This window comes from Nyctereutes procyonoides, unplaced genomic scaffold, assembly GCF_905146905.1.
Source record: "Nyctereutes procyonoides isolate TBG_1078 unplaced genomic scaffold, NYPRO_anot_genome, whole genome shotgun sequence".
Classification (NCBI taxonomy): Eukaryota; Metazoa; Chordata; class Mammalia; order Carnivora; family Canidae; genus Nyctereutes; species Nyctereutes procyonoides.
This window is the reverse complement of record NW_026575126.1, coordinates 54,599,246-54,620,832: the sequence shown is the minus strand read 5'-3', so window position 1 is coordinate 54,620,832 and position 21,587 is coordinate 54,599,246. Positions and strand designations below refer to the sequence as shown.

Genomic DNA, 21,587 nt, shown 5'->3' with positions numbered 1-21,587 from the left:
ATTAGCTTCACTTACTGTTTTATGAACTCTACACTTACTTTTAATGCTTTTACGAAGATATAACTCACATGCCATGCAAAACCCACCCAATTAAAGCATACTAGTCCATGTATTTTAATATGTTCTTGGATTGTACAACCAGCACTATAATCAATTTAAGAACATTTCAGGGGCACTGGGGTGGCTCGGCTGTGTTCCACTCTTGATTTCGGCTCAGGTCATGATCTCAGGCTCCTGAGATTGAGGCCCTGTGCTGGGCTCTGCACTGGGCATAGAGCCTGTTTGGGATTCTCACTCCCTCCACCGCCCAAAGAACACTTTTGTCTCCCTAGATAGAAACTCTGAACCCATCCTCAGTCATTCCCCATTCCACATTCCTCCCAGCCACAGGCAACTACGACCTGCTTTCTCTACAAACTTGCCTCTTTAGGACACTTCATATAAATGGACTCAGAATATGCGGCCTTCTGTGAGTGGCTTTTCTCACTGAACATCATATTTTCAAGGTTCATGCATGCTAGAGGATGTAGGAGTACTTCATTCCTTCACGTGGCCAAGTAACTTTCAATGGCATGGCACTGTGCAATCCAGGCATCAGCTGACAGAACTGTTTCTACTTTTCACTATTATGAATAATGCTTCTATGAACACCCATGTACAAGTTTTTGTGTGGACAGACATTTTAATTCTCTAGGGTAGATGCTAAGAGTAAAACTGCTCATGCACAAGCACCTTGTTTTGTTTTTTTGGGGGCAGGGGGGGTTTGAGAAGGAGGAAGAGGGAGAGAGAGCGCACGATCAAGTGAGTAGGGGTAGTTAGGCTGTGCGTATGCCTATGTCCCAGGAGGACAATGACCTTGGAAGCAGTATCTCTATCAGGTCAAGATCCAAAGCCAGAAATCCTCAGAAGTGGCCTATTCCAGCGCCCTGACAACGTCACTTCCACAACCAGCCTGGCCCCTATGAGTGTCTGGTATTCGGAGAATAGCAAGCTGAGTACCCGGCTAGAGATAGCCCACCCCATCCCAGGCCCCATCCTGCTTCCTTCCAAGCGGCCTCCAGGAGCCACCGCAGCCTGGCTGCCCAGTGTAGGTACCTTGCCGGTAGAGCGCAGCAGCGTAACGGGCTGTGTTACTAGTGCTCTGGGAGGAACAGAACGTCTGCTTGTCCATCAGCTTCCTGGGAGCATGGGGAGAACAGAAGTCAAGGGGAAGGAAGCTCCAATCTCAAAGAACAGCAGGGATAGCCCTCCCTACCCCTGACACCTTCCAAAGTTCAACACCCAGGGACAGGGCGCAAGGCCCCACCTCAGCATGTGCGAGCCTCAGGAGGGAAGCTGGGGAAGAGAAAACTCAAGACCTGGTTTGTGGCCCAGGGACAAGTAGTAGGTCAAGCCCCCGCCCCCATCAAAGGAGACATTTGCCACGGGGCAGCATTGCACCAGACCCAAGCATGTGAAATTGGGACGCTGGGAGGGAGCCTGGCAATGAGGGACAAGGGCCTTGGTGTCTTACAGGCCTTTGGAAGGCTCGGATTGGGGCCCATCAGAGCTTGGATGCTGGACCCAGGGAACTCACGAGGAGTAAGTGCTGCTGTCGTCCGCACAGGCGCCGTCCACGTTGAGTGCAATCTGCTCCCCTTTGCTGCGGCAGTAGTTGGGGTTTAGGGTATCAATGGCCATCTCGAGTTCTACCTGCAGGCAACAAGCACCCCCCAGCATGAGCGACTCAGGACCCCAGAGTCCTGCCCAGAAGCAGGCCCGACACATGTCCCACAAGGGCCCCTGGGTTCAGTCTACATCAAAGGCCACAAATCCCAATCCCAACAGAAAGGCTAGGGTGCTATTTGGGGGGCAGGGAGGTCATGCAGTTCTGTTTGTCCTCCCTATTCTATCCTCCAAAATCTACATTAGGTGCCAACATTTAAAATTCAAGGGAGTTTCTCATAAATATTTTCATTTCTAACTTTTCTTGAGAAGTCAGTGCAATGGGAACTGGCAATGGGAGGCTGGAGCTGCAGCCACTCCCCTGCCCCTCCCCACCCCTGGACAAGGCACAGCTCCAGTTCTCCCCGCCAGTGTCACCCCATCCCTCCGAGGCACTAGATTTTCCACCGTACCAGAACTGCTGGGAGCACAAGCCCCCATTTCCTCTAACTCATCTTCAGCCTTATTCTCTCCTGGCCTCTCTGGAGTTGCTTACCCCCTTTCTTTCTGGAAACTTTCCTTTTTGAGCTTTCCAGGCTCTGCAAACAACTCGTTCTCCAACTGCTCCTTCTCTGGGCTTCTAGTCCCCAAGGGCCTGTCTCTTCACTTCCATCAGCCCCCACCTGTGCCACCCCTCCCCTCCTCTACCTCCATCAGAGGGCAGCCCCACCTTCTGCTGCTTGGGCTTGATCTTGGCGGAGAGGTGTGGAATGTCATCGTAGGTCATCGAGGCTGGACGCACAGGGTACTGGGAAGGAAGAGAGCCGTTATTCTACCCACCCAGCCTACCCCAGTGTTGGGCTCAAAGGCTCCACCAAGAATCAATGCCAAGCAGAGACCAGAGTCCTTGCTGGTCCCTATCTGTGTCCCCTTCATGCTGGCTCCATCCGGCTTCCTTCTGAAAGGCAATCTTCGAAGGTCTCGGACCTCCGAGGGACAAACCCAAGTTTAGGAACCCAAACAGGCCTCAGCACACAGTGCCCTGCCCTGGAGGCAAGAGGAAGGATCTTGCTGCTAGTTAGACCACCCATCCAGGTGGAGATGGAGGGGACACAAGACCATGCACGGGAAGCACAGACCGATGACCTGCCGGGTGATGTGCTGTGGCTGAAGGTGGGTGATGGGTATGTGCGAATGTATCATCCCAGTCTTTCTCTGCTGCCCTGTAAACTTTGCCGTAATAAAAAACTGCCACTGATCCACTCAGAGTCCCTTCTGGGCCTCAGTATCACCATGTGTGAAGTTGTTTTCATGTCACACTTGCTCTGATGTCACTTCTTCGCTCTGAACACACTGGAGATATTTTCCCCCATCAGCCCTTACCGGGCACCTTTCTTTTCTTCTGCACCAAACTATGGGGTGGATGGATGAGTCATGGTTTGGACCTGCCCTTGACAAGCTGTGGCAACTGTACCATGACAGCCTCTGGAGCCTCTGGAGTGCACAGAGTAAACCCTCTGTGTGAGGGCCCTTTCTGGCCAGCTCCATTCCAGCCCAAGGCAATGGAGATTTCCCAAAAGCTCACTCAACTAGCAACACAGTGACTCCCCCTTGCTTCCTGGGCTGGAGCTTAGGGCAGCGGTTGGAGAAATAGTCTGGGCCTGAAAAGGGCCTGGGCGGGGATAGGCTTGCACACAACAGTCAGGAAGCCCCTGGTCTGCCAAGATCTGGGGCAGCCCTGTAATCTCCTGATCTTGGGATGGGACGGGTGGTGGTAGAGGGCAGAGGTTCTGGAATCAGGCCTGGGTTCTGATCCCAGCTCTGCCTCTTGCAACTTGTGTACTTGGGCTGGCTCCTTGCTCACAGGGCTGCTGGGACAGGGAAGAAGGCAAAGAGAGTGGACACCGACCCAGGGCCTGGCTCACAGAGAACACATATTGGGTGTGTGTGTGTGTGTGTGTGTGTGTGTGTGTGTGAAACCATCACCATGACCACCAATCAGTTCCCCATCATTTTGCAGCCAGATAAGGAAGCAGGTTGGGAAGGCCTGAAGGACAGACCTCCAGCCCCACAGCCCATAAAGGCAGACCTCAGGGACGGGGGCAGGAGGAGGATGCTGGGTCTCTTCCCAGCTCACATATGGAGCACCACCACTGCTGCCCTGTCCCAGGCCCTGTGCACAAGTTACCAGATTCCCTGTGCCGCCTCACCTCATAGGCAACATGAAGACAAAATACTTAAAATTATAACCTCATTATTGGAAGCATAAACTAGGGCAAAAGAGTTTGTCCATTCCTCTAAACGTTAAGTACTAGATCCAGCAATTCCGCTCCTAAGGATATGCCCAAGAGAAATGAAAACACCTGTGCACACAGAAACCTGTACAGGATGTTCACAGCAGCACCGCTCATGAAAGCCCAAAGTGGAAACACCCAGACACCCACCAATGCGTGGATAATCAAAATGTGGTGTATGTATCCAGGCAGTGGGATACTACTTGCCCACAGAAAGGAATGAGGTGCTGATACATGTTACAACATGAGTGAGCTAAGAAGCCACCTATGCCATGATTCCATGTACATGAAATGTCCCGAACAGGCTGATCCATAGAGCGAGAAAACAGGCTAACAGTTGCCTCAGGATGCAGGTAGGAAGGGGGACAAAACTCCCCTAAAATAGACTGTGGAGCTGAGCTCCAGGCTGGGCCGTGTTCTGAGCACTTTAGCACAGATTCACCCACCCCCACAGGGACTCTACAGGGCAGGCAGCATTACCACCACCATTTTGCAAATGAGGAAATGGAGGTATGGAGAGCTTCAGGACCTTGCCGAGGCTCACAGCTAAGTCACAATGGAGGTGGAACTGGGCCTCCACGCGTCTACCCATCCCCAGAGCCCAAGCTTTAACCACAACATTGCTCTGCCTCTCATAGCTGCCCTGGTTTTCCCATCTTCGAAGTGAGACTATGGACCTGCCCACCCACAAAAGCCAAGAGAACCACCTCGTCCCACACTTTGGGCCTCAAACTCTAAGCAAGGCTGAGGTTTCCCAGGCCCCCTCACCCACCACCCCAACGCTCAAGGGGCGCCCTTTGTCCTCTGCTCTCATCATTACCTGAAACAGATAGAGCTTCTCTGCCAGACTTTTGGCCAAGTACACGTCGATCTGGGAAAAAGGGAAGAAGACTTAAACAGGAGACAGAACCCGGTGCCTGCCCTGGCATGTCCCTGCTCCTTGGATGTCAGTCAGGGGTCGTGGCTCCTAGAGGCAGTGTGGGGGAGGAGGCAAGAGCTCAGCTACTGCTAGAAACGGAAGGAGTCTCCAGCCTCCCTCTCTACAGCTCCCAGGGCGACCAGGTAAGAGCTCCTGGTCTCTTCCTAGGCCCACTATCACCCAATAAAAATGTACCTTCCCTGAGGCCGCTCAGATCAGGATATATCCTAGAGCCAGATTAAATGCTTTTCCAACGAGGCCAGGGTAGAGGAGAGCTTACCCACTTGCCTGCGCTTCCTCCCTGTGCCCTCTGCCACCTACCCTGGATTGACCTGTCACATCATCTTAAGGTGGTCTGCAAGCCCCTCTAAGAATGATCTGGCCCAACTCTCCTTCTCAACACTAACCACCGCTGCTTGCCCCACCATGCAGCAGTTTACCTCCCTGCTTCCCTGCTCTTCAGATGAACCATGTTCTCTCCCCCAACCAGGCCTTAAGGAGGAGTAAAGGGCATCAGCACAGGTGAAGGGCATTCTAGGTGGTGGGAGCAGTATGTGCAAAGGCCCAGTGGCTCTAGGATATGTCTGGATCTGGGCCAACTCTGCAACTACCTCCCCACCATCTGCATCTTGAGACCCCATCTTTGTCAGTCTTGCCCACAGATCTTAAGTTTTCCAAAGGCAGGATGCTGCCTTGCTCACTGTTGTCACAGCCCCCAGCACATAGTGGATCCAGTGAACAACTACTGAATGACTTCTGGGCAGGCCCAGGAAGAAGGGAGAGCTGTCAAACCCATTCATTCAATGAACAGTCACTGAGTATCTACTAAGTGACAGGCACTGAACTTGGCTTTGTAGGCACAATGGTAAAAAACAAAATCTCTCCCTCATGAAGCTTACGTTCCAATGGAAGGAGATTATGTCTAGGGGATGGGGAGTACTGTGAGCAAGCACAGAACATGGCCAAGGTAAGGGGCTTGAAGGGGCCAAGGAGGATGTACAGGAGAGCACCACATGAGGCGGGAGGGGGGGAAGTGAGAAATGCTGGATCAAGGATTGGGGGAAAGGGAAGGGTTATCTGCAGGCAGTTATCTAGAAGAAGAGGGTTCCATGCAGAGGGAACAGCTTGTGTTAGGGGTCCCTGGGATGCCAAAAGATGCCAGGCCGGCCTGAAGATGAAGGAAGGGCCACAGTCCCACTGCCTAAAGCCCTGGGCCGGGGCACTCCTCCCTGGTAGCCCCAGCAGAGGGTGGGAAGCAGCAGTTACCTCCTGTACGACTGGGTCATCCTCTTCATTGGCCATACTAGGGGGAGCCAGCCGCACGATCCTCAGACTCAATCTGCAAGGGAGAGCAAGAGGCCTGAAATAAATGTCAGTCAGCCACGCCGCCAACACCCCTGGGTGCCACCTATGCTGCAACAGGCCCTGCTCTGGGAGAGGAGAGCCTGAGATAAACAGAACCTGACCTTCTTTCTATGCCTTTCCTGGAGTCAACACAGACAGCCAATTCTATACCTCCACTGGCCAGAATCTAACAAGGAGAAACCACCAGAGGGTGCAAAGAGGTGGACCCACGGCAGCATGTATCGGCTACACCTGTGAGGAAATACATGACCAGCTTTAAGGGTCTTTTGACCACTCACAAAAAAGAGGTCACTGCCAGGCAGGAGGATGGAGACTGGCTGGTCTACAGCCATGATGAAAACCTTGAGCACCAACTGGGGGCCATAAAGGGCAAGTGTTAAGAAACTTGCCCAACAGGAAGAGCAGGGAGTCCCAAGGCTTTCCAGGGGGACTGACTCTGGTATCTGACTTTTAAGCAAACTTGAAGCTCAACTCTGTATGAGAGGATTCTCCTGTTTTGTGTGTGACACAAAATGACCCTCTTCCCAGATTTTACTCAACACAACTCTGCAAGGAGGCTTGGGTGTACCCACTTTCTAAGGGGAGCTGCAGGGATGGTGTGCATGGCTAGCCAGAGAGCAAGCCAGCCGACGGCCCGGGATTCCAAGCCAGGCCAGGTAACAGCTACAGGTAGGGGAGCTAAGAGGGAAGCAAGAGCCTTCCTGCTGGGGAAGACAAGGGGGCATCTGGGCTGAGCCCTGAAGGACAGAAGGATCTGGACAGGCCATGACTCCTGAGAGCAAGAGGGACCCCAGGTGACTGGCAATACCTCAAGCACCTTGAGGGGAGAAGGCTGCAGGTCTCCTCGGCAGAGGGGAACTAACTCACCCAGGGTGACTCTTATTCCCGCAGGGAGAGGATGTTCATGTGGGTACCTCCGGAAGCAGCCCCCAGACCCCTAGTTTCTGGTAAGACCATCATGATTTGTCTTATCTACTTAACACCTGAGTTATTCAATATTTAAAAGGACCTAATACCTTCACCATGGGTGGGGCTCAAGGTTATCTAAGCCCTCTGCCTGTGGTATACCACCTGGAATCACTTGGCGCATTCCATGTACGTATTCCAAACTCAGACGGCTCAGCCCCAACACCAGCCTCTTCCCCGATGCCTCTGTTCCCCTCACCCCACACCAGCAACTCCTGTCAGTTCCACCCTTAAAGGAGGTCTGAAGTCCAGCCACCCCCACTGTCACCGCCCCAGCCCCCATCCAGCCGGCTCCACTGCCTGCCTGTACCACAGCAATTACCAGAATGGTCTCCCTGCCTCACCTGAGACCCTGCGATCTTTGCCCAACCCCACAGCCAGTGCCAGTGATCCCCTGAAAGTCACATCAGAGCTCACCATGCCTCTGCCTTTGAGGAACTCCCGTCCCGCCCAGGACAGAAGCTCAAGTCTTTATGACTCACCTGCTGCCACCACCACCCCTTTACCTCTCAGACCTCCTCTCCCACAGGCATCCTTCCTCTCCCCCAACCTCGGGCCTTGGCAACCGCTCTACCCTGAGAGCCTCATGGCTCCCTCCCTCACCTCTTCCAAGGTTTTGCTCAAATGTCACCTTGTCACAAGACCTTCCCTATCTACCGTATCCAAAACTGCAATACCCTTCTTCAATTCCCTTCCCGGGTCTGGTTTTCCCCAAAGCACACATTACCACCCGACAGTTATTATTTTGTCTCCACCCTCACTGCCAGTAAGTTACACAAAGGCAGAGATTCTGGTCTATTTTGTCCCTTGCTGTACCCTCCTTACCCCACAGCAGGCACTCCCTACACACCTGTTGTCTGAATAAATAAGCCACAGGAAGGCTATTTATTAGGGAGCTACCAAAGATTTTTGAGTGGAGGAAGATGTGGAGGGCCCAAGAAGGTAAAACTAGAGGGAAGATGCTACCTCAACAGTGACGGCTTGAAGACTGGATGAAAATCAGAAGCCTGAGACTGACAGTTTTAGGTTCCTGCTCTGGCCCAGACAGAGGGTGATGGATGACAGAGCCCCAGACCCCACCCCATCTGCACTGGCCACCAAGCACCACAGATGGAGGTCAAGCACCTAGATCCTCTGTGCCTGGCTCTGTGGACAACTAAGAGACCAGGGACTTACACACGAGTCAGGGAACAGGTCATATATGAAGAGGTGTGCCCTGGGAGGTTCCCCAGACACGATCATTCCTGAGCAACTGGCTTTCTCAGCTACTGTTGGGCTCTGCTAACCTCTCCCCAGTCACTGAGGAGCTCAGGGAGGATGAGATCCCTGGGGCCCCTGCTCCTCCTCCAGCTGGCACATGTGATGAGGGTAACAGGGCTCTGGCTTCCCTTCATCCTCCCAGCCGACATCAACCAACCAGGTAGCTTTCCAACTTTTCGGCCCAAGGCCTATACTAAGAAATCCACTCCATATAAATGACTCAGAACATAGACACAATTAAGTAACTAAGCTAAGGTTTCAAACAACCATAACAGTCCCTACTATCCATGATACAGTGTTGTTTTCGACCTTCACTCATTAAAATTAAACATGCTGGTTACAATCCCTCAAAGTGATTTCACATCCCACCAGCAAAACTTTTTTTAAAGTAATCTCTATGCAGAACATGGGGCTCAAACTAACCACCCCGAGATCAAGAGCTACATGCTCTACTGACTGAGCCAGCCAGGCACCACTCACTAATAAATCTTGATCCATGATTAAAAAGTACTGCTCCAACAAGTCTCTCTGGCATTCCTCTTTTCTACCTCCAACCCTCCCAGAAACAGCCAGAGCTGTCCTTGCGAAAGAGTAAATCATATCATTCTCCTGCTCAAAACCCTTCACCTGCCACATAGGATAAAACCCAAACTTCTCTCTATGGCCTCAAGGCCCTGTAAGACCTTGTCCCTGCCTTTCCCCTCACCATCTACATAGCCAGGTAGCCACCTGCTGGACCTCCAAGAGGCTAGGCCCCAGTCTGTCTCAGAACCTTTGCAAGTCATCTACTTCTCCCTAGTCTTTTCAAAGCTGGCTCCTTTTCCTTAGATATCACCACCACCACCCCCTCCAGGAGAGAGGTTCCCTTGATGCCCATCTTCAAGAGCTCCCCCAGTCAACCGGCTCCCAGTCACTACCACCTCTCCCTGTTTTCTTTCTTTCGTGGTTCTTACCATAATCTGCAACTAGCTAGTCTATGTGTGTTTGTGTTGTCTGCCTTCTGCACTAGAATGTAAGCTCCACAGGGGCCTCTCAGTTACTTCAACCATAAAGTGGAGATGATTACGCTTTACTTCATCAAGTTGTTATAAGGATTATTATCTCTTTTTAAAATCCATGCTGCTCTCCCAATACCTAGAACAGTGCCTGGCATGAAGCAGACACTCAATATAGGACACAAAGAATAATGAAGTAAATGAACGTGTGGAATCAGGCAGTTACAGACCATTTACCCAGTGAGCCTAACTCAGCCCCATCCAGACACTGGTGGACTCATGGTTTGGGCCTTATGGACACTTGAGGAACAGACAGGGGCTGTGGCCAAGGCAGCAGCAGACCTCCTGGCCATAATGTACTCTGTGGCAGTGACCATGGCCTTGAGCTCATGAAATTTCCCCCAGCGGGGAGCTGTCAACAAATGGAAAGGAGACAAGGACGCCAGGTAGAGCTAAGAAGGGGTACAGAGCAAAGGAAATACCTGAATGCCCCACCTGGGTGCATCCCTGTGCACCTAGGGATCTAACCTGTCAGCCAATCAGAAATTCGGAGGCAACTCCAGAGGCTCTTTAGCTACTGGAGAGTGGACAAAGTACAGCAGGGTCAAGTCAAGAGGGTCTCAAGGCAAACAGTCTCAAGGCCTGGATTCTAGCTGCCTGTGAGCCTCTTGGGCAAGGCATCTCCCCACTCTGGGTCACCTCGGCTTTTACCTCCGTTAAAGACTTAGCCTGGAGAAACAGAACCAATTAACCCTTAACTGAGCATCAGACCCTACTCCAAGGACTTCACACTACCGTCACATTTCTCAACAGTCCTCTAAGTCAACATGCATCAGTCCCAATTAAGAAATGAGGGAACTAAGATTAAGGGAGTAGGTAATTTCACCCAAGGTCACAGCACTGGAGAAGAGCAGAGCCAGGGGGGAAACCGGGGTCTGGCTGATGTCAACGATCCGGATTCTTAACCACTGTGCTGCACACCTCTCGCATAAAAGGCAGTATGGGATAGTGGTTAAGAGCCTGGACTCTCAAAACACAACTACACCGGTTCAAATCCCACCTCAACTACTTACCATCTGAGGCCCACCTGGGATGCTTCCCTCTTAAAGGGTCTCACTATTTTCATCCCTAAAATGGGGATAATAAAAGTACCAACCTCCCGCGAGGGCTGCGGTGGGAATTAGACAAGGTGGTAGATGTAACCTGTGGGGGGGAGCTTTGCTATTTACTCGGCAACGTGTGTTTTCTTCCCAGGTCGGAGGGAGCAAGCACAACGCTGCCGAGCTGGGACGTGTCGCGTCTTACCTGAAGCCCTCACCACAAGCCTACGGGGTAGGTTAATTTTATTATCCCCATTTCACAGATGAAGCAGCTCTGTTGACTGCGAAGACCTCCTCTACGGCCCAACGACTGTAAAGCTAACACAAGTCAACGACCTTGCTGATGTGCTGGCTTACTCGACGTGCTTCCGGACACCTCCTCCAAGCCGGCGTCGGGGCCCGATCCGCCGCCCGGCGCGGGCTCTCGGGGGCCTGAAGCGATGAATGGGCAGCGCCGGGCCCAGCCGGCGTCAGGGGCAGCGGCGAGGAGGGCGCCCGGGCAGGCTTGGGGACGCCCCCCCGCCGGCCCCGCAGGCCGGCCCGCGCCGTCCGGCGGGTGTCAGGCCCCCTTCTCACGCGCCCCCCGCGGCCATCGCCACCGGCCGCCGCGCTGGCGGGACCCGGCTGCCCTCGGACAGGTGCTCCCGCAGGAGGCCCGCCTGCGCCGGGCGGAGCAAGGCAGCTGGACCCTGAGTCAGCGCCGGCAGCCCTGCTGCGGCACCCCCGACTCCAGGGCCGGGCCGAGCTCGCAGAGCTGGGCCGGGTCTCCGGGGGGAAGGGGGGCCCCGGCTGCTCACCCTTCCCGCCCGAGCCCCGGGAGGCCCCCCAGCCCCCGGGCTCGGCGCGGCGCGGGCCTCCCGGCCTACCGGGCAGCCCAGCCCAGGCCCACCTCGCGAGGGCGGCCCGGCTCCAACCGACGCGTGCGCTGCCTTCTCGGCACTCACCTCTCCGCGGGGGCCGCGCGCGGGGGGCGGCAACGGCCCAGGTACCCGCGGGCTGCAGAGGCGGCGGCGGCCCGGCTCTCCTCAGGCAGCGGCCATGTTGCTGGTGGAGAAACTCCAGCGGACACGTGGGGGGAGCGGGGCCGGGCCTCGCGCTTCCTTTTACCCACAATGCCCCGCCCCGGCGCGCGCAGACCCGCCCCCTCCGCCGCTCCATTCATGCGGGCCGCCCGCCCGGCCTGGCAGCAGGGGGCGCTGGTGACCCGGCAAAAGGGCAGAGAACGGCCCGCTGCCAAAGCGGTAGGGCCAAAAGAACAAAAGCGTCCTGGCAGCGGTGGGATTCGAACCCACGCCCCCGAAGAGACTGGAGCCTTAATCCAGCGCCTTAGACCGCTCGGCCACGCTACCGTGCTGCTGAGTGGGCCTTCCGGGAAACTATTTAATACTTCCCGAGCAAATTTCATTAATGTTTCTCGCGTTTCGCTTGTTTTTGATAGATTTTGAATGTGTCATGCGTTTAAAGGAAAATATTTCCTCTGATATCTACACCCACATTTTTTTTTCCCCCACCCCGAACAGGTTTCAGAGCGATAAGCTGTTTAAGAATCCGTGTTCGGAGTCGGCCTTTGAGCCCGGAGACCTCGGAGCGGCCACGTATCCCCGGAGGAATCCTGGATTCCGGTAGTAACTCGCCCCGGGGGCTCGGAAGGCCAAACCCGGAGAGCTCGCCTGAGCAGCTTTCTCTGGAAAGTTAGGTGTTTTAATTTTTAGGTACTCAAATAATAAATGAAGTATTACAAAAATATTAAAACGTTGCAGATAAGGCCCAAATATGCACTTTTACCTTTGACCCTAAGTCCCATCCACAGAGGTGACCATTATTATCAGCTTACTGTCTGTCTTTCTGGGTTTTTTACTGTGAATTTATGTGGCTGTCTTCATATGGATACACAGATACTCAGAGAAAAATGGATATTTTGTTTTTATTGTGAATGGGTTTTTACATAAATATTATACTATTACTCTTGGTCGGCAACTGTTTTGTTTTTTGTTTCACCCAAATATACTTTTAAAATATCAATCCATGTTGATGGAAATAGATATTTAAAAATACAGAAGATTGAACACCAATAAAAAATAAATTTATTATTAAAAAAATTTAAAAAATAAATAAATAAATAAATAAAATAAAAAACATAAAAATACAGAAGAAAAAATAAATAAATAAAAATAAAAATACAGAAGAAGTACAAAGAAAAAATAATCACCCACATTCCCACCATCTAATATGGTAACATTTCACTTCCAATTCTTTTCCTATGTACATTCTTTTTTCTTAAAAGCTACTCAGGAAACGATATGAATATGCTGTCCTTTAAAAAATCCATTTAAAAATATACTAGATCATTAAAAAAAATTTTTTAAATAAAAATGTCTTAGACCATTATAAATTAAAGATAAAACCTCCTTCCCAAACATCCTCCCTCAGCTATGACTATTATGATTTGATGTGTATTCAGTTTCTTATACTTTCATATCTATAATATTTATACCTATAGATACAGATATTTCTGTGTGTACATATATATATACATATATTCTCATGAACAATATATAAAATGATCTTCCATATGTTTTCCATGTTCATAAATATTACAGTACCAAGATCATTCTGAATCATGTTCTTCTACTCCAACATTATGAAGTCTAACCAACACACAATGTGAATGTAAGTTGTTTATAATGTTATATTTAAGTTTCTGGTTAATATCCAGTTGGCACACACCCTAACATTTGGGCATTCCATATTTCTCTTCATCTTTAATTCCTCCTAAACTCAGTTTTTTCCCCCAACTACCTTTTTAACATAAATACTGATATGCGAAGATTTCATTGCACAGGGAGAGTTTGTTGCTTTTAAAAGAATTTTTTGAAAATATGGAAGCAGCCATCTATTGAGGACACAGGCTAGCTATTGTGGGGGATTCAAAGCTAAATGGGGAATAGTCCTTAAGATCAATAGAAGCATTAATCTAGTCACAGTGTTTTAGTACTAGGAGGGACTTTGTGAATTTGTGCTGGGTTTTCCAAAAGGAAATTTCCCCACAGTGAAGGAAAATTGCTAGAATATCTGCCTAATCTCACTTTTCTAAGAATTGCCCGACCAGCGCAGAGAGCGGATCCCTGGCAATCACCTTTTGTGCCCTGCCCTGCCCTTGCCACACCATGGCCAGTGGGCTCTATGGTAGATACAGGACTCAAGTCAGGCCAATCAGATTCTCTTTTGAGAATGTAAACTGAGACATGGTGATTTCCTGATTTATTAATTTGATTAGATTTGACACAGAGTGTTAAGTGTTAGTGACTAAGACTGACTGGAACAAGGGATGTAGGGAGATTTGAGGTGGCCCTATTTTGTGAAATAGATTGGAGAAGTAGAGAAAGCCAGTACATGGGGGAGAAAGAATGATACGATAAGAGTGGAGTCGTAGAGAAATCCTCAGGGGTTTTCCAGCTCCCAGCAGAAGATCCTTCCTAGGACCCAGTGGGATTCACAGTCTCAGAGACATCCTTTTATCATTGCAATGAATGCCCCCTTTCTGCTAAAGCTAGTGCTACCTGGTAGCTGCCTATTGTAAGAAATAAACCCCCGTTGTATGGTAGGGGCTCAAATAAAGCTAGAGATATTTCTGACAGAACATTTTGGAGCAATTCAGGTCTGTCCCTGGAGTTTCTTGCACTCTTGCAGCCCCATTACACAACTGTCTGTAACAATCAGGTGTGAAACTAATAAGCAGGAGACCCAGAATATTTCATCAGAACTCCCGGACCCTCAGGGTCCCAGCAGCTTTAAGGAGGGGGGCGGGTGGAGGGAAGGGCTGAAATCCTGACTCTCCTTTGGTGTACCTCCTTCTGTGCCTCTGGTTAATGGGGCACAGGTGGAAGGGGGGAAGCACCACAGACCAAACACCACCCATCTGTACCCTGACCCCAGTCTAGGGACTGTCAGGTGAAAGCTGACTGTCTCTGTATCCTAACTCCTCAGCTTCGGGCAGTGGGGATCCACGTGGGGACTCAGTCCTGGATCTCCTCTATTCTTCACTCCCTTGCTCCTATAAAAGAGAAGTTATCCCAAATCTGGATGGAGACCAAACTTTTCTCCACAAATCTCTTTCTGGAAAGAAATGAACATTCCTGATAAAAACGCTTAAGCTTCTTCTTATGAAATTTAATAGCATTGAGATTTGTACTGTGAAGCTAGTTTTCTACCCACCCTGTTGACAATCATCTATCAGGAGCGTAGTGAACTTTCACAGAATATTCTTTTCTGCTTAATTTAATCATTCTTTCCTATATACTGGATCTACCAGAATAAAGGCCAAAACAGTGTTTACTTTGTGCAGGGCGGGGTAGGGTGGGTGAAGGATATATTGCCTGGGAAGGCCCAATGGAGCTTTCTGGGGTGCCGAAAATGTTCAAAAGTTCACCAAGTTGTACACTAAAAATTGTGCAATTTCCTCTATATAGGTTGTACTGTATTAAAAAGTAAACTTTTTGAAATCTCTTCTCCTAAATATGAATCTTTGAATTAGCCTCCCAGAGGATCCATGCCTACAGCAAGATTATAATACAATTTTGAGATAGGCTTGCAACAAAACCATACGAAAAGTTTAACACTCGCCTCTAAAACTTCAGGGCCCTTTTTCCTCTTCCTCCCCAAAGGGAATACTCTGGATGAGAACCTGTTATTTTTGCCTTCCCAGAATCCTTTCCCCCATTTTCTGGTTCCAACACGGATATTTTCCTTTGGGAAACACTACTGCCTGTGGTCTATGAGGGACAATCAAACTGCTAAGGGGGTAGGCCAATCAGAGGCTTTAGCCTTGGGAATCTGAATCTGAATCTGAATCCAGTAGCCATCAATAGCAGGAGGGCAGTAAACTGAACTTCCAGACCATCTGTTACTTTCTGCTTCTTAGATCTACATACTTGACCTAGCACCATTCTTTCTGAGGCTTGATTCTTTCAATTTTACCTTCCATTCTGTAAGCTGCATACACCCCCCCCCAAAATGGCTTCTTTGCTAAAGTTACCCAGCATTGAGTTACCCACAACCAAGGCAGCCACAGGATCATGTAGGCTTCCCAAAAAGGAACTTGGTTCTTGCAGGAGACACATTGGCATTGCATGCAGAGCATATACCCTTAGGATGATGCCCAGAGCCCCCCTTTTTTAAACAGATGCTTAATTGGAAATAAAACTAGGGCATAGGAGTGAAGTAGGGCTCTCCCTGGTAAAAGAGGACATATGGTCACCTTATACCTTGACTACTCAAAGATCCACAGGCCTGAGTGAGATGTCCTGTGTTGAGCCACATCCAGCAGCAGGCCCTGCTGCTGGTGGCACCCTTCCTCTATTCCTCTAAAACTCTTTCAGTTTTGCAAACATGCTCCCTGGTGTCCTGGAAAGGTACTGGTGGGAAATAACACAACAGCCTCAGTTGGCATTTTTTATGTTGGAACGATGATGATATCTGCTCTTAGAAGCTTCTTTCTTAACGACTGAAAGCATTCTTGGCAAATGCTTTTGCCATGGAACCCCATGAAGCTTCCTTTTTCTCATCTGTGAAATGATTACAATACTACTGTCGTTGGTCACCAGGTTAGAGATAACTGTATGTGCCTAGCCCAATGTCTGACACACCATATATCGTGGTTGAGACTTGTGTTTCACATTTCACTATCTCTACTATTGGCCTGTATCTTGTGATCAATGGCAGGCAGTTTACTTTCACTGATTTTTTTTTTTTACTTACTGATTCATAAAATAATGGTTGTTAAGATTGGTTGTTAACCAATAATGGTTGTTAACATCTTAAGATGTTAAGATTGATGGTGTCTTAGATTCAGTAAAACAGTAGATGCTCACTACATTAATTACTATCACGAATTTTTAACTTAGCGACTTTAGTATTTTTAACTTAGTGGCTATTTTAAATTCTTTTTTTAAAGACTGAGAACGAGAGAGAGGGAGAGAGAGAGAGAGAGAGAGAGAGAGAAAGCACAAAAGGAGAGAGAGAAGCAGACTCCCCCCTGAGCAGAGAGCCCAGTGTGATATGGGGCTGGATCCCAGGACCCTGAGATCCTGACCTGAGCCAAAGGCAGACACTCAACCAACTGAGCCACCCAGGTGTCCCTAAATTCTTACTTTAAGTTGATAATTTTATCAAAGCTGTACATGCATGTATCAGGGCCATAAGTCTTGTTATCAAAATCAGCAGTATGCCTGCCCCTTCTGCCCCAGGCAACCATTTTCAACTTTCATCTGATTCTTCTGATATTTATCACCATATGTGTAAACAACACGCATATATATATATTTTTTTTCAGTTTTAGACAATCTTAATTGGCTTCCAACTAAGGAAGGTAAGAATTGAACTCTAGCCATTCCTACTTCCACCATTGAAAACACTCCCTGACCTCAGTCCTCCAAATATTCATATTGTGTTTTCATTTGTGTGGTAATTAGTAAATGGCACTCACTAAGCCCGAGCTTAGCTATACATTCAGCTATTATTTTTCCTTTTCTGGAAAATGTTTAAACAATCACCTTAGAAAAAAAACGTATCAAGTTTCTATGAATCCATACCTAACTTAAATTCAGATTTTCCATCCTTGCCACACGACATATAAGGTATTCTACTGCTTTAGTTTCTAAAAGACATTTCTCCCATAGCCCCTTATCAGGCCATAAACTTTTTTTTAATGTAAACTCTACCCCAACAAAGGGCTCAAATTCAGGACCCCGAGTCAAGAGTTGCATGCTCCACCAATTGAGCCAACCAGGCACCCCCACAGGACTGTAAACTCTAAGTTCAGGGCAAGGCCACCATGCTGGATCTTCCTACACTCTTGGAGATCTGATATCACCTCAATCTGGTGCTGGATCCCATGCATTTCTTGTTAATCCCACACACTCCTTCTTCTTCTTCTTCTTCTTTTTTTTTTTTTAATTTTTTTTTTATTTATTTATGATAGTCACAGAGAGAGAAAGAGAGAGAGGCAGAGACATAGGCAGATGGAGAAGCAGGCTCCATGCAGCGGGAGCCCGATATGGGATTCGATCCCGGGTCTCCAGGATCGCGCCCTGGGCCAAAGGCAGGCACCAAACCGCTGCGCCACCCAGGGATCCCTCTTCCTCTTCCTCTTCCTCTTCCTCTTCCTCTTCCTCTTCCTCTTCTTCTTCTTCTTCTTCTCTTCTTCTTCTTCTTCTTCTTCTTCTTCTTTTCTTCTTCTTCTTTCTTTCTTCTTCTTTCTTCTTCTTCTTCTTCTTCTTCTTCTTCTTCTTCTTCTTCTTCTTCTTCTTCTTCTTCTTCTTCCTTCTTCTTCTTCCTTCTTCTTCTTCCTTCTTCTTCTTCCTTCTTCTTCTTCTTCTTCTTCTTCTTCTTCTTCTTCTTCTTATTCTTCTTTCTTTCTTTCTTCTTCTTCTTTCTTCTTCTTCTTTCTTTTTTAAGATTTTTATTTATTTAAGTTAGAGTGAGAGAGAGAGAAAGCACACACCCGGGCAGGGGTAGGGGATGGAGGAGCAGAGGGAGAGAGAGAAGTAGGCTCTCTTCTGAGCAGGGAGCTTCATGGGGTGCTCCATCCCAGGACCCCAGGAACATGACCTGAGCCAAAGGCAGCCGCTAACTGACTGAGCCACCCAGGCGCCCCTAGCCATTGTTTGATAGAGCAAATCTTCCAGTGTCTTCTGGAGAAAGAATACATGAAAGATTAATTTTTTGAGAATTTATAGGTATGAAAATGTCTTTATTCTATCCTTATACTTGATGAATACTCATAACATAACATATGAGTGTTATGTTAAAAGCATTTCCCTCAGAATTTAGAAGGCATCATCTTCCAACTTCCAATGTTACTGTTGAGATGATGTTTGATGTTATTTTGATTCTCGATCTTTTGTATAAAACTGGTTCTTTCCCTCTGGAAGCTTTCAGGATCCCTTGTTCTCATTGTTCTGAAATTACATGAAGATGAATCTTGGCATAGGTCTACTTTTATTCATTGTGTTAGGTAGTGCGGCCTGTTATTCTGGGAAACATACATCCTTCAGTTCTGAGAAATATTCTTTTTTTTTTAATTTTTTTTGTTTTATTTATTTATGATAGGCACACAGTGAGAGAGAGAGAGAGGCAGAGACACAGGCAGAGGGAGAAGCAGGCTCCATACACCGGGAGCCCGACGTGGGATTCAATCCCTGGTCTCCAGGATCGCGCCCTGGGCCAAAGGCAGGCGCCAAACCGCTGCACCACCCAGGGACCCCTCTGAGAAATATTCTTGAATTTTTTTTAAAAGATTCTCTCCCCTCTAACTGCCTCAAACTCGTAAGTTAGGCTCTTAGACTAAAAAAAAAAAAAAAAAACAAAACTATTTTGTCTTAATTAAGACTATTACACTTGTTTTTCCCCAATAAATACTACTTAATATTAAGAACTCCAACTCTCAATAATTTAGTTTATAATTGGGAAAACTAAATATATGTATTAAGTCAGAAAGAAATGTGTAGGAAGAAAAACAAGTAGCTGTTTCAAATGGCTCATAAAAGGAAAATACCAAACCCTGTCCTAACCAGGGTTTCTTTTGGTGATCTGAAATACTTGTAAGTATGTCAAGGTGGAAGGAAAGAAACCAAATCTTTCTGGAACCCTCACTGTATTACAGTAAAAATATTTGCTTACTGATAAATGATTTGTATACTGGTAGGACTGAGTTCACTTCTTTAAATTTTAATCAACACATGGCAAATATAGTTTAGTAAAAATGACACTATATCTACATGCAAGTTCAATTTCTATTCAAAGCCCGTATGAAAATCTTATCTATGAAATTAAGATCTTAGAACTCTGATCCCAAATATTAAATGGCCAAGGGAAAGATCATTAAAAAACACACATACAGGGGCGGCTGGCTGGCTCAGTTGGAAGAGTGGAAGAGCAGGTAACTGTTGGTCTTGGGGTTGTGAATTCAAGCCTTGTGTTGGATATAGAGATTATGCAAAGATAAAATGTTAAAACAACAAAACCACCCCAAACAACAACAAAAAACACACATATATAATCTTGGGATGTTCTTAGCTAATTTCTTCACAAAAGTGGTGGTGATTTTAAGTGTTCCATTGTAGAACAGTGTACAGCTGTTTGCCGGTTCCTCTGACTTCTAGAATTTTCTTTCACATTTTTCATCTATTTTTTTTTTGGCTGATTATGTGGGGAAAAAAGGCAGGAGGAAATACAGATAAAATTAAATGCCCTTATAACCTGCAGCCTATTGATAAATACTTGAGGCAGTTAGAGCATATATAATGTTCATCCTGGAAGCTCCCAACTGCAATGTTCACACCTTGCTAGATGGAAAAACCATCTTGATTTGAGATAACAAGGCTTCCAATATCCTGAGTCATCTTTAGCATATGAAAATCCTTTTGAAACTTATCTTTACTTCCCCCAACCCCAAAGTATATAATCTGGTTGCTTCTCACAATTCTGGGGCGACAGCAGCTCTGTCCCTGGGGCTTTAATAAAATCACCTTTTTTTGCACCAAAGACATCTCAAGGATCCTTTCTTGACAGTGGGCTCGGGACCCCAACAGCAGTACCCCAAAAATTGATGTTGTTGTTCCACTTCCTGGGAGATCTCTTCCATTATTTTCCAACCCTGTAATTTAATTTACTCATTTCTGTAAGAACATACTCAATTTACAAGAGCTCTTTTGTTGTGTGCATTTTTAGAACTGCATCTGTTCTTTTGTGGGTGCAATTTTTTTGAAAGGATTCTTATTTTTAAGTCATCTCTACACTCAATACAGGGCTTGTACCCACAGCCCTGGGATGAAGCGTCACTCTCTCCACTGACTGAGCCAGCCAAGCGCCCCTGCAATATCTTAGCTGAGGAAATTAAGGATAGTTTTTTGTCTAAGGTTTCCTTCTTCCCGCATTTTGTTTCCTCCAGGATGGTTTCTTCTGTTGGTTTGTTCTGGTGTTTTTTGTATGAAATGGTTATGGATGCTTACATAGGGACATGGGGATCTTTGGCTGGCTATTCAAGAATGAGGCTTTAAAGGGTTTAAAGATTTTATTTGAGAGACAGAGTGAACAAGAGAGAGCTCACATGAGCAGGGGCAGAGAGAAGTAGACTTCCCCACTGAGCTGGGAGCCCAATGCAGTGCTTGATCCCAGGACCCTGGGACCATGACCTGAGCCAAAGGCAGACGCTCAATCAGTTGAGCCACCCAGACACCCCTTAGCCCTATTTTCTGTAGAGTAGTTGGACTCTCTACTGTGCTTGGCCTCCCAGGGTTCTTCAGGGTGATGGACACGTTGGCTGTTGCTGCAGGGGAGGTGAGCTAGTGTAGCTGTCCCATACTTTTAAGTCGTCTTCAATTGACCTTGTATTTTTCACCCATTTCATTTTCCCTTCCAGAGGTTCCTGGTGCCAATGCCTCAGTCCTTGGGGGGGCTCTCAGTGCTAATTCAATTATAATCCCTCTGCTTTCCAGCCTCATGGGCTTATGCCATTAAGAAAATCTCCTTTCTGTCATTTTGGTGGGGACTCAGGAGGAAATGGACCAAAGTATGTGACTTCAATGTACTAGGCTTAAGTTCAAATTTCTTGAAGTTAAAAAAAGCATTAATCTGAAACCAAATGCTCATACCAGCAACCACGATTTTCTTAAGTTCTGGATCACAAAGCATCTTTAACATGCATTACCTTTTTTGAGGCTATGACAACTCGAAATGTAAAGATTTTTTTATAAGATTTTTTATTTATTCATGATAGACATAGAGTGAGAGAGAGGCAGAGACACAGGCAGAGGGGGAGAAGCAGGCTCCATGCAGGGAGCCCCTACGCGGGACTTGATGTCGGGACTCCAGGATCACGCCCCCTGCCGAAGGCAGGCGCTAAACCTCTGAGTCACCCAGGGATCCCCTTTATTTATAAGATTTATTTATTTATTTATTATGATATATATATATATATATATATATATATGATATATAGAGAGAGAGAGAGAGAGAGAGAGAGAGAGAGAGAGAGACAGGAGGA

General features: G+C 47.8%; 1 protein-coding gene and 1 non-coding gene across 5 annotated transcripts in view; both read right to left on the bottom strand.

Moving 5' to 3' along the window:
* POLR3E (RNA polymerase III subunit E) overlaps positions 1 to 11,621 on the bottom strand; it is a 29,618-nt gene extending 17,997 nt beyond the window's left edge. For 3 of the 4 annotated variants that reach the window (XM_055340326.1, XM_055340327.1, XM_055340329.1), the window contains exons 1-6: positions 11,488 to 11,621; positions 6,124 to 6,196; positions 4,759 to 4,809; positions 2,375 to 2,452; positions 1,577 to 1,692; positions 1,096 to 1,178 (exon numbers count right to left, since the gene is read on the bottom strand). In XM_055340326.1, coding sequence (XP_055196301.1) covers positions 1,096 to 1,178; positions 1,577 to 1,692; positions 2,375 to 2,452; positions 4,759 to 4,809; positions 6,124 to 6,159 — 364 coding nt within the window. In that variant the 5' untranslated portion in view covers positions 6,160 to 6,196; positions 11,488 to 11,621. Of the gene's footprint in view, positions 1 to 1,095; positions 1,179 to 1,576; positions 1,693 to 2,374; positions 2,453 to 4,758; positions 4,906 to 6,123; positions 6,197 to 11,487 lie in introns of those variants that run through there. The other variant, XM_055340328.1, reaches the window with a different exon arrangement.
* Positions 11,622 to 11,810: 189 nt separating this feature from the next.
* TRNAL-AAG (transfer RNA leucine (anticodon AAG)) lies at positions 11,811 to 11,892 on the bottom strand. The gene has a single exon. It is a non-coding gene; the product is annotated as a tRNA-Leu (tRNA).
* Positions 11,893 to 21,587: the final 9,695 nt, after the last annotated feature.